The sequence below is a fragment of the Vespula pensylvanica genome, chromosome 2 (genome assembly GCF_014466175.1).
Source record: "Vespula pensylvanica isolate Volc-1 chromosome 2, ASM1446617v1, whole genome shotgun sequence".
In the NCBI taxonomy this organism is placed as follows: Eukaryota; Metazoa; Arthropoda; class Insecta; order Hymenoptera; family Vespidae; genus Vespula; species Vespula pensylvanica.
Genome location: NC_057686.1, coordinates 8,349,241 through 8,364,952, shown reverse-complemented (window position 1 = coordinate 8,364,952; position 15,712 = coordinate 8,349,241). Strand labels below are relative to the sequence as shown.

General features: G+C 30.2%; 4 protein-coding genes across 9 annotated transcripts; 1 reads left to right on the top strand and 3 right to left on the bottom strand.

Annotated features, from left to right (window-relative positions):
- Nucleotides 1-6: 6 nt before the first annotated feature.
- Nucleotides 7-3,597, bottom strand: LOC122626882 (heat shock 70 kDa protein cognate 4-like). 2 transcript variants are annotated; one of them, XM_043807400.1, is made up of 5 exons: nt 3,516-3,573; nt 2,940-3,038; nt 2,647-2,867; nt 868-2,112; nt 7-743 (listed from the first exon to the last, which is right to left on the bottom strand). In XM_043807400.1, exons 3-5 carry the CDS (start codon nt 2,849-2,851, stop codon nt 262-264), a joined length of 1,932 nt encoding a protein of 643 aa, XP_043663335.1. In that variant the 5' UTR covers nt 2,852-2,867; nt 2,940-3,038; nt 3,516-3,573; the 3' UTR covers nt 7-261. The 2 variants fall into 2 exon arrangements, with proteins under 2 accessions (XP_043663335.1, XP_043663334.1); XM_043807399.1 differs by lacking the exon at nt 2,940-3,038 and having other exon boundaries at nt 3,516-3,597.
- A 21-nt stretch (nt 3,598-3,618) lies between these two features.
- LOC122626878 (DNA mismatch repair protein Mlh1) lies at nt 3,619-8,051 on the top strand. Of its 3 annotated transcripts, XM_043807393.1 has the most exons (10): nt 3,619-4,951; nt 5,020-5,083; nt 5,145-5,344; nt 5,436-5,494; nt 5,570-5,664; nt 5,758-5,959; nt 6,037-7,216; nt 7,299-7,362; nt 7,474-7,672; nt 7,739-8,051. In XM_043807393.1, exons 1-10 carry the CDS (start codon nt 4,839-4,841, stop codon nt 8,029-8,031), a joined length of 2,469 nt encoding a protein of 822 aa, XP_043663328.1. In that variant the 5' UTR covers nt 3,619-4,838; the 3' UTR covers nt 8,032-8,051. The 3 variants fall into 3 exon arrangements, with proteins under 3 accessions (XP_043663328.1, XP_043663327.1, XP_043663330.1); XM_043807392.1 differs by having other exon boundaries at nt 3,620-4,951; nt 5,436-5,664; XM_043807395.1 differs by lacking the exon at nt 5,020-5,083 and having other exon boundaries at nt 4,736-4,951; nt 5,436-5,664.
- LOC122626885 (grpE protein homolog 1, mitochondrial) lies at nt 7,710-9,962 on the bottom strand. 2 transcript variants are annotated; one of them, XM_043807412.1, is made up of 4 exons: nt 9,790-9,962; nt 8,977-9,403; nt 8,813-8,896; nt 7,710-8,732 (listed from the first exon to the last, which is right to left on the bottom strand). In XM_043807412.1, exons 1-4 carry the CDS (start codon nt 9,876-9,878, stop codon nt 8,625-8,627), a joined length of 708 nt encoding a protein of 235 aa, XP_043663347.1. In that variant the 5' UTR covers nt 9,879-9,962; the 3' UTR covers nt 7,710-8,624. The 2 variants fall into 2 exon arrangements, with proteins under 2 accessions (XP_043663347.1, XP_043663348.1); XM_043807413.1 differs by lacking the exon at nt 9,790-9,962 and adding an exon at nt 9,496-9,702.
- Nucleotides 9,963-10,796: 834 nt separating this feature from the next.
- Nucleotides 10,797-15,334, bottom strand: LOC122626880 (putative pre-mRNA-splicing factor ATP-dependent RNA helicase PRP1). 2 transcript variants are annotated; one of them, XM_043807398.1, is made up of 10 exons: nt 15,177-15,327; nt 14,813-15,053; nt 14,348-14,700; nt 13,570-14,264; nt 13,262-13,492; nt 12,955-13,174; nt 12,611-12,733; nt 12,335-12,525; nt 12,097-12,259; nt 10,797-12,022 (listed from the first exon to the last, which is right to left on the bottom strand). In XM_043807398.1, exons 3-10 carry the CDS (start codon nt 14,541-14,543, stop codon nt 11,895-11,897), a joined length of 1,947 nt encoding a protein of 648 aa, XP_043663333.1. In that variant the 5' UTR covers nt 14,544-14,700; nt 14,813-15,053; nt 15,177-15,327; the 3' UTR covers nt 10,797-11,894. The 2 variants fall into 2 exon arrangements, with proteins under 2 accessions (XP_043663333.1, XP_043663332.1); XM_043807397.1 differs by lacking the exon at nt 14,813-15,053 and having other exon boundaries at nt 15,177-15,334.
- Nucleotides 15,335-15,712: the final 378 nt, after the last annotated feature.

Here is a 15,712-nt window from a genome sequence, read left to right as displayed (position 1 = left end):
GTCTAATTCTTAAAAACAACATTTATTGAAGATTAAAAAAGTATTCTCAAGCATTATCTGAATAAAAACATGTACAGCGGCGGTTATATTCGGCAAAAAAAAGTATACATATAAAGACAGAAGAGCCGATAGTGTAGATTCACACGAATAATGTGTGCACCACCAAGTATCAAATTTAGTTCATCTCAAAGAGTCAAGGAAAAATAAATAAATTATAAAAGGCATAGTAAAAAAAAATACTCGATATAATGGAGATGATTTTTAATCGACTTCTTCGATAGTAGGTCCACCACCAGCGCCACCGCCGGCACCAGCAGCAGGTCCGCCAGGAAACCCGCCGGCAGCACCGCCAGCATCCTGATACAATTTAGTAACTATGGGATTGCAAACAGACTCTAACTCCTTTTGCTTGTCCAGGAATTCCTCCTTCTCTGCTAGCTGATTGCTATCCATCCAAGAGATGACCTCGTTGCACTTGTTAAGAATCTTCTGCTTGTCTGAAGCATCTACCTTATCCTTCACTTTCTCGTCTTCCATCGTACTCTTCATGTTGAAGCAATAAGATTCGAGAGCATTCTTAGCACTGATTCTATCTCGTTGTTGTTCGTCTTCGTTCCGATATCTCTCAGCCTCATTCACCATCCTCTCGATATCTTCCTTCGACAGACGACCCTTATCATTGGTAATCGTGATCTTATTCTCTTTTCCAGTCGACTTTTCAATCGCCGAGACATTTAAAATACCTGAGGAATTAAATAAAAAACATCTATTAAATAGCATACATGATAAAGAAGGTATAACATGCATAGGATTATTATTGATTGTTTATTTGACTTAAATCGTTCAAGCAAACATCCTCGAACGTACCATTAGCATCAATGTCAAAAGTGACTTCGATCTGTGGCACACCTCTCGGTGCTGGCGGAATTCCCGTGAGTTCAAACTTTCCTAAGATATTGTTGTCTTTGGTCATAGCTCTCTCTCCTTCGTAAACTTGAATAAGTACACCTGGCTGATTGTCCGAATAGGTGGTGAATGTTTGAGTCTGTTTCGTAGGAATCGTAGTATTTCTTTTAATCAAAGTCGTCATAACACCACCAGCGGTTTCAATACCAAGAGACAACGGCGTAACATCAAGTAACAACAGATCTTGAACCTCTTCGGACTTATCGCCGTGCAAAATAGCGGCCTGTACAGCGGCTCCGTAAGCTACAGCCTCATCAGGATTAATAGATTTGTTCAATTCCTTGCCATTAAAGAAATCTTGCAAGAGTTTCTGAATCTTTGGTATTCTGGTAGATCCACCGACTAAAACGATGCTATGCACCTGCGATTTGTCCATTTTCGCGTCCCTTAAAGCCTTCTCCACCGGTTCTAGAGTGCTCCTAAAGAGATCGGCACATAGTTCCTCGAATCTAGCTCGAGTGATGGAAGTATAAAAATCGATACCCTCAAACAATGAGTCGATCTCAATGCTAGCTTGCGTCGATGAGCTAAGCGTCCTCTTTGCCCTCTCACAAGCCGTTCTCAAACGTCTAACGGCTCTCTTATTGCTACTTAAGTCTTTCTTGTACTTTCGCTTAAATTCCTGGACAAAATGATTGACCATACGATTATCAAAGTCCTCACCACCTAGGTGAGTATCGCCGGCCGTCGATTTTACTTCAAAGATACCGTCCTCGATCGTCAAAATGGAAACATCAAAAGTACCACCACCAAGATCGAAGATCAATACGTTTTTTTCGCCTGACGTCTTTTTATCAAGACCATAGGCTATAGCGGCAGCAGTTGGCTCATTAATAATACGCAAAACGTTCAGACCAGCTATTGCACCGGCATCCTTCGTTGCCTGCCGCTGAGAATCATTGAAGTAAGCCGGCACAGTGATGACGGCATTGGTAACAGTTTTTCCGAGATAAGCTTCTGCCGTTTCTTTCATCTTCGTCAGGACCATCGAAGACACTTCTTCCGGAAAGAAAGTTTTCGCTTCGCCCTTATATGTAACCTGGATCTTCGGTTTACCTCCGTCGTTCACCACAGTGAAGGGCCAATGTTTCATGTCACTCTGTACCGTTGAATCGTCGAAACGACGACCAATCAACCGTTTCGCATCTTTAAAAAAATTAATAATTAAAAATAATAAAATATTATCTCCAAATAATTGTATTGCGAAGAAGGTGAAATGTTTTTGAAAAATTGCAAGAAGAAAAATTCGACGATATATTTTTTCTGCAAAAACATTAAAAGTGCATGCTGAGTTTCTCTATGAGTCATAAACATGCTACTATATGTCGCGAAAAGAATGAATGCTGACCTTGGATCGTCACGCGCTCACAATCACAACATAGTGTATTGCATCTACACTGTTACACGAGGTCGTTAACGCGAATGTGAAAATAAAGAAAATCGAAACGTATTTAATACGTTTGGTACAATTATACGATCATCGTAATTAAGTTGATTAAATTTTCATTTACACTGTAGTATCTATACGATAAGCATTAATTAAAAAATGAAAATTATATCGAATTTTCGAAACCTAAAAAAACTGATGTTTACTCGTTATAATTGAAAGATTTATATAAAAAACAAACATAATGTAATTGCTAAATCATTGCAATTTATTCAACGACAACAAATACGTACCAAAAATTGTGTTACTTGGATTCATAGCTACTTGATTTTTTGCCGCATCTCCGATTAATCGTTCAGTATCGGTGAAGGCTACATAGCTTGGCGTAGTCCGGTTTCCTTGATCATTGGCAATAATTTCGACTTTTCCATGTTGAAAGACACCTACGCAGGAATACGTAGTGCCCAAATCGATTCCAACTGCCGGAGCCTTCGACATGATTCACACTTTGTCTCTGTCGAAAGACAAATAAAAATATATTATACCGTATCGTTCTCATATATTCCTGCGGACAGTTAAGAATAACCTGTTTTTCGTTAGCTAACTCTTCTACTGATTTACGTAGGTACGTTTCGAGCATCAACTTGAGTCGAAGTTTCTCGAATCTCGTTCCACTTTACGAGAACTGAAAATAACACTTACTTTCGATTTAGATATGATTGTGTAATGTTTCATTTTTCTTTTGTTTTTTTTTTCTTTTTCTTTTTTTTTTAATAAGGCCTAAGATCAAATCAGATTTTATATCTCTTTTTTTCTCTAAATATACATTGTACAATATCACGTAGAATGAAATTTTAAACATAGTGAACCAAATAGAATTTATCGATCTCCGTAATGACTCTCTCATTATAAGACTCATTATAAGTATTGAATATAAAAAGAACACATTCTATTTCATCTTGTTTATCTTTTCCTTACTTAAAACTCACAAAACAAAGAAGACAAGAAAGAAGTTAGATAGTTTCGATTAAATTCAAATGATACAATGTTTATTATAAAAAATTGGTTTAACAAAAATTGTCCAAGTATCCAAGTTCTTCGAAGCTTAAAATAAAAGAAAATGGAAAAGGATAGAAAACGGAAACAAATAAAATGTACTTACATTTCGTACTCCTTTTTTCGTAATAAAAACGATTGTCTGTAAATTGCCGTGAATACTTGAACAACGTTTGTCACTCGTGGCTGCAACACTTCTGTACCTTTTCCGTACGGGGAAGTTTTAATAGACCGAATCGCCCGCTTCGAGAAGTTTCTTCGGCCGACCAATCCCAATGTCCATTTCGATGATCGTGGCTCACCATTGGTAGATAAGTTTTGAGCATTGTCATAGAGGGGTAAAGATACACTATGTATATATGTATAGCTCATAATTGCGTTTGTACTTGAAGACGAGAAAAGAGACGAAAGTACTGGAACGCGTTACATCGTAGATCGTTTGTAGCTATAATTAACATCGCGAAAAACGTTTCTCTTTACTGCGCCAAATATTTCTTCTGATCTAAATATCGACTTTCCTGATTAGACATCATATTATTCATTTAATATCAAAATTAACAAATTTCTCTAACAATTATATTGTCCTTTTTGATTTCCTTAAAATTTTTTGTTGTTGTTTATAGATTGTAAAACATTCTGGAATGGAAATTAATACATGTTGTGTTGTTGCTACGTTTACACTCACATGCGTGAACGTCATGACGTTTCTAGTACGACATAAAACGAAATTTCTACGTATAATCTGAAACTATATTAAGAAATGCAAATTTAACATAATAAAATGATGTATATATAATTTTTTACAATAAAAACAAAGATAACCTATATGTAAAATATTAGGTATGAAATTTCATGGATATTCATTATCGAAATTATAGATCGAATAACTAAATTTCTTAAAATACGATAGATAATCATTAAAGATGTAATAACTGTTAAAAAATTTTCTTAGCCGATACATTATATGGTGCAAATATAAATTGTTCGTATAAAAGCCAATCATGATATACTTTTTTAATCTGTAACCATGGTATCTGAATATACACATAACTGAAAAACAAAACAAATTTATCTAATTTCGTGAAACTTTTTAAACTTAAAATAAACTTCGAATATAATATTTTAAATATAAATATCTTGCATTTTGTATACACACACACGCACATACACACACATGTTTATATACGTTTATATATGATACAACAATGTAAAAAATAACCAATGAGGAAAAAAGCTTTTATCACATATTCCGATTGGCATTTGATAAATAGAAGGTGCTTAGTGCTGTTCTATGATGTTTGGTTATAGTTACAGTGTTCACCTGAATTTGGCGGGAACAGAGAATATTTTAAGTCAATTCACCGTGTATAACCTTCGTAACCTTCATTTGTAAGAGTTTATTCGAATAGTTTTATTTATTCTTATAAAAATGAATTTACCAGCGAAAATTAAGAAGTTAGATGAAGTTGTAGTAAATAGAATAGCAGCTGGTGAAATCATTCAGAGACCAGCAAATGCATTGAAGGAATTAATAGAAAATAGGTAATATCATTTTAATATAATAAATTCCTTACATCTTTATTATTATTATACGTATTTTTATATCGTAGCCTAGATGCTAAAGCTACAAATATACAGATAATAGTGAAAGAAGGAGGATTGAAATTATTACAGGTATTTATATTAATTTTTATCAAGCATATTAAAATGATATTAACCAGTATATATATTACAGATTCAAGATAATGGAACAGGTATTAAAAAAGATGACATGGAAATTGTATGTGAAAGATTTACTACTAGCAAATTACAAAATTTTGAAGATCTCAAAGCAATATCAACATTTGGATTCCGTGGAGAAGCTTTAGCAAGTATTAGTCATATTGCTCTTCTAACTATAACAACTAAAACGTCTGATGAGAAATGTGCATATAGGTATTATATTTTACTTATAATGATAAGTGGAAAGAAATGAAAGAATAATTATTATTATACTTGAATTATCATACTTCAATTAATGTTTTAGAGCAACATATATTGATAGTAAATTAAAAGAGCCACCAAAACCATGTGCTGGTAATCAAGGTACAACAATAACTATTGAAAACTTGTTTTACAATGTTGCAACTCGACGAAAAGCATTGTCCAATGTCTCTGAAGAATTTACTAAAATTACAGATATAATAATAAAATATGCTATACATAATCCCAAAGTTGGATTTATATTAAAAAAACATGGAGAGACAACACCACAAGTAAAATAATCATACAAAGTTATTTTAATTTAAAAATATTTAAAATAGAATTTATATTTCATTATATATCTATACTTATTATATTTTTATAAGGTTCGAACAACACATAATTCTACTAAAATGAATAATATAAGGATATTATATGGAAATCCAGTGGCAAGAGAGTTATTAGAAATTGAGCTAGAAGATGAAAGTTATCAATTTAAAATGCATGCACTAATAACAAATCCAAATTATACAAGTAAACGAATGATATTTTTATTATTTATTAATAACCGTCTTGTAGAATCTACTCGTAAGTATATTATAAACATAATTTAAAAAATTTATATAAAATTTCTATCTTATTAACATAGATGTTATTCATTACAGCAATTAAAAAAATGTTAGAGGAGACATATACAATATATCTTCCAAAAAAGACTCATCCATTTTGTTACATATCCTTGGAAATTAATTCAAATAATGTTGATGTTAATGTACATCCAACAAAACATGAAGTTAGATTTCTTCATGAAGACTCTATAATTGAAAAAGTAAAATTGGCTTTAGATGAAAAGCTAGCTGGTGATAGTGCTTCAAGAACCTTTTACTTACAGGCACGCTTGCCAAAAGTAGATGTCACTAAGGAAACTTTGAAAGAAGTTTTACCTGAATTTGAAAAGGAGAATTCAGAAAAACAAAAAAAAATACACCAAAGAGAATTAATCAGAACTGATTCTTCTGACCAAAAGCTTGATAAGTTTAATTTTACTATACATACTGCTATGAAAATTGCTAGAAGTAATAGTTCTGAACGAATGGAATCTAGTATTCAAACTGAAAAAATGCTTGAATTAGAAATATCTAATGATATCAAAAATAATGTTACTACAGATGATATTTCTATAGATGTAAAAAAAATAGATATAGCAAATAATGAATCTGAACATTTAAATATCATCACAAATGATTCCAAACCATCCCAGTCAATTTCGTCAGAAGCAATTGCATCAACATCAAATAATAGTGTTGTATCTACTAATAATATTAATTTAAATACTTATCAAGAAGAAGTTTTACTAATGTCAGAATCTGATTCAGATGATTCTTGTAATGAAGAACAAAATGGAATAAATAAATGTAATGATTCAATTGCAAAAAATGCACGTAAAAGAGTATATCAATATTTCGGTAATAAGAACATCGAAGATTTGGAAAAAGAACTGCCAGAAACAAAACCAGATATTAATATAAAAGAAAAAAATAATGATAATAAAATGGAACAATATAATAAACGATGTACTGAAGATAATGTTGATTCCATATCTCAAACAAATGTTACTAAAGAAAATAAGTCAATACAGGAATTCAAATCTTATTCTATAAACAATTTTAGAAGAGAAGTAAAATTAACTAGTGTATTAAAATTGAGAAAAGAAGTAGAAGATAACTGTCATCAAGGATTAAGAGAAATTTTATCAAATTTAATATTTGTTGGATGTATTGATGAAGTATCTACATTGATACAAAGTGGTGTAAATTTATATATATGCAATACCAAAAAATTAGCGTAAGTCTAATTTTTTAATACATATTTGATATCTTTCACCTATATAATTAAAACTAAAAAGATCAATTTTTTTCTGTATTAGAGAGGAACTATTCTATGAAATTATGCTGTATGACTTTGCTAATTATGGTGTCATAAAGTTTTCAGTAAGTTGCATGTAAAATAAATTCTTTTAAAAGTAATATCTTGATGTTAAAGTATGTAATACTTTTTATTACTTTCTTACTACTTTTTATTACTTTTTTATTTACTTTTAGGATCCAATATCTCTATATGACTTAGCCATCTTGGGATTAGAAACTGAAGAAGCAGGATGGACGGAAGAAGATGGCCCGAAAGAAGAACTAGCTACGAGCGTGAAAGAATTATTACTAGAAAAAGCAGATATGATGAAAGAATATTTTTCTATAGTCATAGATAAAAAAGGAAATTTAAAATCATTACCAATATTATTAGGTAACAATGACATGTTGTTAATTATTGCTCTACGATATTATATGAAAATAATATATTTATTTCCAGATAAGTACTTTCCATTTGAGGGAGGCTTACCAATATATATTTTGCGCTTATCAACAGAAGTTGATTGGACTACTGAACAGCCATGTTTCCAAAATATTTGCAGAGAAACAGCAAGATATTTCAGTGAAATGAATCCTATTCATAATACACACGACTGGAAATATGTTACAGAACATATTTTATATCCAGCAATTAAGGAAAGTTTATTACCTCCAAAACATTTTGCTCATGACTCAACTATATTACAAATAACTAGTTTACCTGATTTATACAAAGTATTTGAAAGATGCTAAGTAATAAATTCTTCCATACCACATTTTTACCTGTGATATTACCCATTACATATATATTGTAATATAGGTCATGTTTCCGTTACTTACATAGAATTTGTAATATTTCTATAATTATTTATACTCATCCATTGATACTTATTTTTTGTAATTAAAATAAAACCAATAAAATATATATTTTATAGAAATATTATAAGATATAGACAATACTTTATAGAACCATTTACTGATCGTATAAAATATTTAAATATGTTTGTTTATATTGATTAATGAGTAAAAATTCATTTTTGTTTAGAGAAATATCAACAGATTTGTGAAATCATTAAGTATTACTGTGTAATGCTGTAATGCAAACAAAATTAGAATTATTTCATAATGAACATACATTGCATAACAGTCTATTAATAAATAAAAAATATTGTTTATCAGTTGTCATAAACTCGACGTATTTTTAATAACTTCATTTGTTATGTAAATCTATCAGATGTCTTCTATCTTAAAAATTACTGTAGTATTATGTCATTCCATTTTATATCACTTAAAATAATGTTTACATAATTTATCATATTATGGAATTTATTTTAAGTATATAAAATTTATCCTTTTGCTACGCCAACCAATGCTGGTCTAACTATCCGTTCATGTAGTTTGTATCCAATCTTTGATACGACTACAACTATTCCTGGCTCCTTTCCTTCTACTTCCTAAAAAAATATAACAGGTCATTTATCTGTTCTTTATTAAAAAATTGATAGAATGTGAATATTTGCTTAAAATTGCTTACTTGTTGAAATAATGCTTCATGTTGGTTTGGATCAAATTTTTCATTAATAGGATTTAAAGATATTAAACCATGCTTCTTAAAAACCTGTTACCAATATATTACTGTAACTATTTGCATTATGTAATCTATATTATAATAAATGGTATTTACTAATTATTTGTTACCTTATGTAGTTGTGCTTCAGTCATTATTAGACCTTCATAAAGTGTTTTTAAATGTGGATTCTTATCTGTTAATTCACTCTTAGGGACACTTTCAGTAGCTTTTCCTAACACGTCTGCTACATCTAAAAGATCTTTACAGAAACCTTGAATACCGAAAAGCTTGGCATCCTCAATTTGCTTGGTCAACCGAACTCTAAGATTCTCTCCATCAGCTAATGCTCTTTTATATTTATCTTCCAATGTATTTTTTACTTCTTTTAGCTCTACTATTTCTTTCATAAGAAGTTCAATTTCTCCTTTTAATTTTTTTTCAGTCGCCGTTGGTTCCTGCAATGGTGTTTGTGTATCTCCATCATTCTTTTTTTCTTCAGTTACTGTACTGTAACCTTGCTTCTGCCAAGGAAAAATGCAAGGTGTTCGAGACAACCTGGAATTAAAATAATTTCTTTCATAAAATAAAATAGCAAATTAATGATAAAATGATATAAATATGTAAAAAGAGCTACTAAACATTCCCACTTTAAATAAAATTTTTTCACAGGTACTAATAATACTTTTTGCATGCTCACACATTGAGATCAAATAGAGAATACTAATTTTTACATTTCGTACACGGTATTAATTGCACTGTTTAATTTTCTATTACAAAGATCAGTAAAATTAAATTATTAAAATAAGATAACAAGCAATAAGCAACTAATAAATGTAGATTATCTAATAGTTAACCTTACACAGATCATAGATATCATTAAAGAACTATAAAATGGATCAAACTTGATTGGTTACATTTATGATGCACTGTTGAATATTTACCTAAGCAGTGGATTTTTATTAATTTGAAATATAATATCTGTTGTAAAACGGGCAAATTTCATTGCTACCGGTATCGTGACCAATGCCATGATTTTCAAAAGATTTTAATGAAAGTGTACACTGAATGATGAAATACGAGTCTTGTGCTTTTACAGTGGTTCTCATTCTTTAAAACATCATATAATTCCGAAATAATATATATTCTTGTTATTATACGTTTAAAAAAATTACCCAATTGATTTTATAAATTATTTTCTATATTCATTTTCAATTTGATATATTGATTGTAATATTTTTCTTATAGTAAAAATCTAAAGTAATGATTTTCACGAAAATTTAATTAAACAAAAGCCAAATATATAATCGTGTTATTTTATTGGAATGAAGTGGTACAATATAATAAAACAGCATTTGTAAGAATAAAGGCGGTTACTGTAATATCTTATTAATTTTGCAATATTATTATTGTTTATTTAAAAAAAATGAAATAATTATATCCCAGTGTATCAGGACAATTATTACTAACAGTGAGACCTTAATTTTATAATCAAAATCTATGTTCACAATATAAATTTAAACACTATTATATGTGTGTGTATATATATATGTATGTATGTATGTATGTATGTATGTATTACACCGTACATTCTTTGTACTGCATAATACATACTAGATAAATATAATCTCGTATTTTTCATCATTCAGTTATGTTGGATTAAAAAAGTAAGCACGTGTGAAATTGCTTACTTCACTGATAAAACTAATGGAATCAATAAGGTCTAAATATTTTAATTTTTAAGATCGAAATTGTATTATAAAGGCATTTATCAATTACTTATAATCTATGATATGAAATGAAGTATTTTTATCTTCAATTGATTAACTGATCATAACTAGAATCATAACTTGTCACAATTAGAAAATCTGAATCATAAATGTCCATAGTATATATCATACATTTTTCTATTTATACTTTGTCTACTGAGATTAATTAAAAGTGTTGATAATAAATGTGTAATATTTTTATTAATTATAATCATTAAGACGTATGAAAAAATTTAAATTATATAATTCATGAATCTTTATATTGAAAATTATCTCTTTACAAAATAACAGCAACTTGTAAATTTCATTATACTAATACTCATAAATTAGAATTTGATTTTTTTTTAATCAGAGTTAACTCGTATATCGAGTTACAAAGTTATCTCTTCTCATTCTTTTTTGTTGACAATTTGTAATTATAAGTTGGGTCCCCCTTTGTAATATATCTATCACATTTATTGTAGTTCTTCTAAATGTCTCACTGCTTTTCGAGTAACGTTGTCCGTCACCCTGTAACATATTTCATAACTAAACCATAGCAGCAGCGTAGCCGTGCACGAGATAGACAAGTACTTGTGCATAATACAGCAACCGTACATTTCAACATAGAAAAATTAAATAAATACATTGTATGAGAAAAGGGAAAGGGACTGATACGTTACGATGAATTAATATCCAAAGCCTACACATATCGTAGGTAAAAAGTGAGACGAAGACAAGATAGAAATTCTCTGGCTACAGGCTACAAAAATGGTTTTTTAATTACGTAAGTAACCGTTTACTTATTCTGTGTTTGGTGTATTCCTTTAACATTTAATACAAAAATTAATCTATTTTTCCTAGCATGACATTCGAAATGTGTAAATGTCTTCCAACAAATTCTACTGGTAAAATCACTTAACCACTAGATTTTATTAAATGTACATAAATAATCATTTATCATTCAATTGTGTCTTAATTGCGATCCACGTTAATAGATTGTTACTTTCCATCTCTTTCCTATCTTAAGCTGCGGATATTTTGTTTATGTTATAGCATCCAAGCTTCCGTATTTTTATGAAGTCGCAATGTTCTTGATTTCTATTTTTGCATCTCATTTTATAAGATGAAATCGAAGAGTAAGGAACTTTACTCTCAAGTCACATTTTCTAATCAGTAATGTGACATATTTAGATTTTGATATTCCAATCAATTATATGTCCTTCTCTGTCCGAAATTATTTGCTTGAAAATTTTCAGCCATGTTATGTGATATTTAAATATATCTAACATGTATAGAGGTTAGAATCCTTCCTGGTACTGTTTCGAATCCAATTTGGCTTGAATAACTTCTAATTGCCTCTTTGCTTCACATTGAGGAAAGTTTTGTAGATCATAATATTGTGGTGCTATCTTTAGTAACCAGTCAGCTAAAAATATAAATTTTATTAATTGTAAACATTTATCATAAAATAAATTGTATTTTATATAAGTGCATTCTTACGTTTAATATCAGTAACTGTTCTAATATAATTTTTGGTTGTGAGTACAAATTCATTATAAATCACCCATTCTGGTTTGTGGTCCAAACAAGTGCTTGGGTGTAATTGTACAATTTGATTATCCTTAATTGTTAAGTAATGGCCTGTTCTTTCTAAATGAGCCACCTAGTTCAAAAAATAGATACAAATTATTATAACTGTGATTAGTATCTACAGTAATGTAATGTAGTGCATTAATACCTGCATGAAGAAACCATTCACAAGAGCTTTCCTTATATTTATATAATAATCTTTTGACGTGAAGTCAGTAGAAGTGCGTTTCAAAGCAAACCTATCCATTATTCTACTTAATTGTTGTCTGACATTATCTCCACTTTTTAAAGATCGGTAATTGACAAAATTGTCGTAACACCATTGTGGATCTTCCAAATCTAATATAATTTTAAGGAACATTATTTAGTTAAAAATATCTTACAAAAAGAAGCAAAAGAAAAAATAAAATAAAAATTGACTTACTTTGTTTGAAAGCATGGTAAACATTGAGTAATGTTAAATGATCACCATCGATGTGTGCAAATCTCATTTTTGCATCATCTGCTGCCTTCTTCGATTCATTTGGCCTCACAAAACACTGTGGGACTAATACAACGTCATTCATCAATACACTACCATGCTAACTTACCACGACTTTGACTCTAATTGTTTTCTTACTATTATAAATTCGTTTAATTACATCTAAAATAATTTCTTAACGCTTACTCGTAGTAAAAAATTACGTAAATAATTTTATAGATATTTAATTTTCTTTTTAACTGTTAACTAATAACATTGATATATTTCTAATTGTTATAAAACTTTACCTGAAAGCATAGCAGTAATGCTAAGTATCTCATTACTACAATTGTGATTGCAAGAAGCAATTAACATTTTGGCTAATTGTGGATCCAAAGGAAATTCTGCCATTACAGCTCCAAGATCTGTTAAATTCCCATCATCATCAAGAGCTGCTAAATAATTAAGAAGCTCCAGTGCTCTCATTAAAGTTTCAGGTGCAGGTGGGTCCATAAAATCAAAATGTACCTATGATAATAAATGTAAGAATATATTAAACATTTATTATTATATTACACTTTCATTGAAATATTTCGATATTATAATAAAAAGTACCAGATCATCGATCCCCAACTTCTTTAATTGCAACACAACGCTACCAAGATTTGATCGCAGAATCTCTGGATAAGTATTATCTTGCATCTCATTTTTATATGCCTTTTCTGTATATAGCCTAAAACATTTGCCTGGACGAGTACGACCTGCACGGCCAGCACGTTGTTGTGCAGAAGCTTTACTAATCGGTGATACAAGAAGTGACTCTACACGAATTCTGGGATTATAAACCTATCGAAACATGTCCACTAATCAATCAATGTATCTAAGTAAATAATAAACGAAAATTATTGATAACTAAAATTTACCTTTTGTTTGGCAAAACCAGGATCAATCACAAAGACTACACCATCTATTGTTAATGATGTTTCTGCTATGTTAGTTGATACTACAACTTTTCGACCAATAGCACCATTCGGTTTGTTTGGAGGAGCAGGTTCAAAAATTCTTTGTTGAAGATTTGGAGGTAATGTTGAATATAGTGGAATACACTTGAGTTCACCAACTTCGGGACCTAAATTATCCATTTCTCTTTTGATTCTTTTACAAGCTTCTTCAATTTCTTCTTGACCAGTTAAAAATAAAAGTAGATCTCCACTCACTTCTTCACACACATGTATTTGAATAACTGTTCTAATAGCAGCTTCTAAATAATCTCTTTCTGGTTCTGGCGTATAAAAAATTTCAACTGGATGTGTTCTACCAGGTACATTCATGAGTGGCGCATTATCAAAATACTGTTGAAATTTTCCAGCATCTAAAGTTGCACTCATAATTACAAGCTTTAAGTCTGGTCTTTGCTTTATCACTTCTTTTAAAACACCCATAAGTAAATCGGTAGCTAAAGTTCTTTCATGAGCTTCATCAAGTAAAATTACTTGATATGCTTCAAGCATAGGATCAGACATGCCTTCACGTAGAAGCATACCATCTGTCATATACTTCAACATAGTTTTCGGAGAACTACAGTCTTCAAAACGAATACTATATCCAACTTCTTGACCTGTTTAAAATAAATATTATTAAATATTGAGATATGAAAATTCATATGAAGTACAAATTAAACATTATTTGATTAAACTTTACCTAAACAAACATCCATTTCTTCCGAAACTCTTTGTGCAACAGACATTGCTGCTACTCTTCTTGGTGAAGTACACGCTACACCCTTGCTTCCTATACATCTTGAATACTCTACACACCACTGTGGTATCTGTGTAGTTTTTCCTGATCCTGTTTCTCCTACAAGCACTATGCACTGATGATTTGCTAAAAGCCTCATGAAATCAACACGATATTCGAACACAGGTAGTGTTATCCTCTTTTTATAAAATTCATGGTAGCGTGGTGTATAAGGAAGTCCATTATATGGGTTAATTTGAACTTGATTTTTTGTGTCAGTAGGAGCTGCAGGCACATTATTAGATGTTGATCCAATTCTAAAAACAATAGTAACTTCTTTATATTTCCAAAAGCATAAATAACTTAAAATAATTATACATGTATGTAGATTGAATGCATAACATCATTGCAGTAAGACACATTACTAACAATCTATTATGATTGTCTTTGTATCTTCTTCGATTTTATAACTAGATATTGACATCGGCTGCACGCGGTAATCGTGCAAAATAAACTTGGTTGAGAACCACTACGAATGAGTAGAGCAAACAATCGACGACATAGAATACTTTTTCTGTTACATTCTAAGATATTGTAGTAAAATTAATTCTCTTCTTTCATTTTTCATATAAATGATAATTTTTAACACAGACGAAAATACAATCTAAAACTGTTAAAACACATATGTAACATAGCACTATGATAGCCAAAAAATGAGTAACAATGCACATGGCAGAATCTACCATTAAATTTTTTCTTCTTTAAAAATTAAATCAACATTTGTATTACTTACGTTCTTCGTTTGATATAGGGATCAACAACATCAATCCTACGTTTCGACATAATTCTTGTCTCCTCGCAGGCAAGCAACAGCGGAAACTGTTTACCTGAAATCGTTTCCGAGGCGTCACAAAATGGCAAGCCAACAGGCCAAAGCCAAACCTGAAACCGTGACTGTAGACGTACACCGTGAACTCAGACGAAAGGAAATATGACGCTTGCGCAGTTATCTAAATTTTAATTTCTAGAATTTTGCAAGTTACATTGAAAGATTTGCGAATACCTAAATGTGCAAATATTTTATACAAACAGTTTTTATAAATATAATTACAACATTATACATATATCTTAATTGTTTTTCAAATGAGAATGAAAAGATAGGTATACTAAAAGAGATACCTACGTACGTATCTATGATAAAAAGCTTATACTTTATATGCAACATATATATTTTTATTTCAGTTTTCACAATACTTAGAATTAATGAAAACTAATGGCTATAACAAATGTGAGTGATAACAATATCCAACGCACTACATATATATATAT

What these genes read in the sequence shown, in the direction of transcription:
- LOC122626882 (XM_043807399.1), bottom strand. Translation starts at nt 2,851, where the DNA reads ATGTCGAAGGCTCCGGCAGTTGGAATCGATTTGGGCACTACGTATTCC. An exon ending in TCCAAGTAACACAATTTTTG is followed by an intron (nt 2,113 to 2,646) that starts GTACGTATTTGT and finishes ATTTTTTTAAAG; the next exon opens with ATGCGAAACGGTTGATTGGT. An exon ending in TTTTGACATTGATGCTAATG is followed by an intron (nt 744 to 867) that starts GTACGTTCGAGG and finishes TTAATTCCTCAG; the next exon opens with GTATTTTAAATGTCTCGGCG.
- LOC122626878 (XM_043807392.1), top strand. Translation starts at nt 4,839, where the DNA reads ATGAATTTACCAGCGAAAATTAAGAAGTTAGATGAAGTTGTAGTAAAT. An exon ending in AAGGAATTAATAGAAAATAG is followed by an intron (nt 4,952 to 5,019) that starts GTAATATCATTT and finishes TTTATATCGTAG; the next exon opens with CCTAGATGCTAAAGCTACAA. An exon ending in GATGAGAAATGTGCATATAG is followed by an intron (nt 5,345 to 5,435) that starts GTATTATATTTT and finishes TTAATGTTTTAG; the next exon opens with AGCAACATATATTGATAGTA.
- LOC122626885 (XM_043807412.1), bottom strand. Translation starts at nt 9,878, where the DNA reads ATGGCATTGGTCACGATACCGGTAGCAATGAAATTTGCCCGTTTTACA. An exon ending in AATAAAAATCCACTGCTTAG is followed by an intron (nt 9,404 to 9,789) that starts GTAAATATTCAA and finishes TTTTAATTCCAG; the next exon opens with GTTGTCTCGAACACCTTGCA. An exon ending in ATGAAGCATTATTTCAACAA is followed by an intron (nt 8,733 to 8,812) that starts GTAAGCAATTTT and finishes ATATTTTTTTAG; the next exon opens with GAAGTAGAAGGAAAGGAGCC.
- LOC122626880 (XM_043807397.1), bottom strand. Translation starts at nt 15,226, where the DNA reads ATGTCGAAACGTAGGATTGATGTTGTTGATCCCTATATCAAACGAAGA. An exon ending in CATTACTGCTATGCTTTCAG is followed by an intron (nt 12,734 to 12,954) that starts GTAAAGTTTTAT and finishes ACGTTGTATTAG; the next exon opens with TCCCACAGTGTTTTGTGAGG. An exon ending in AACAGTTACTGATATTAAAC is followed by an intron (nt 12,023 to 12,096) that starts GTAAGAATGCAC and finishes TTATATTTTTAG; the next exon opens with CTGACTGGTTACTAAAGATA.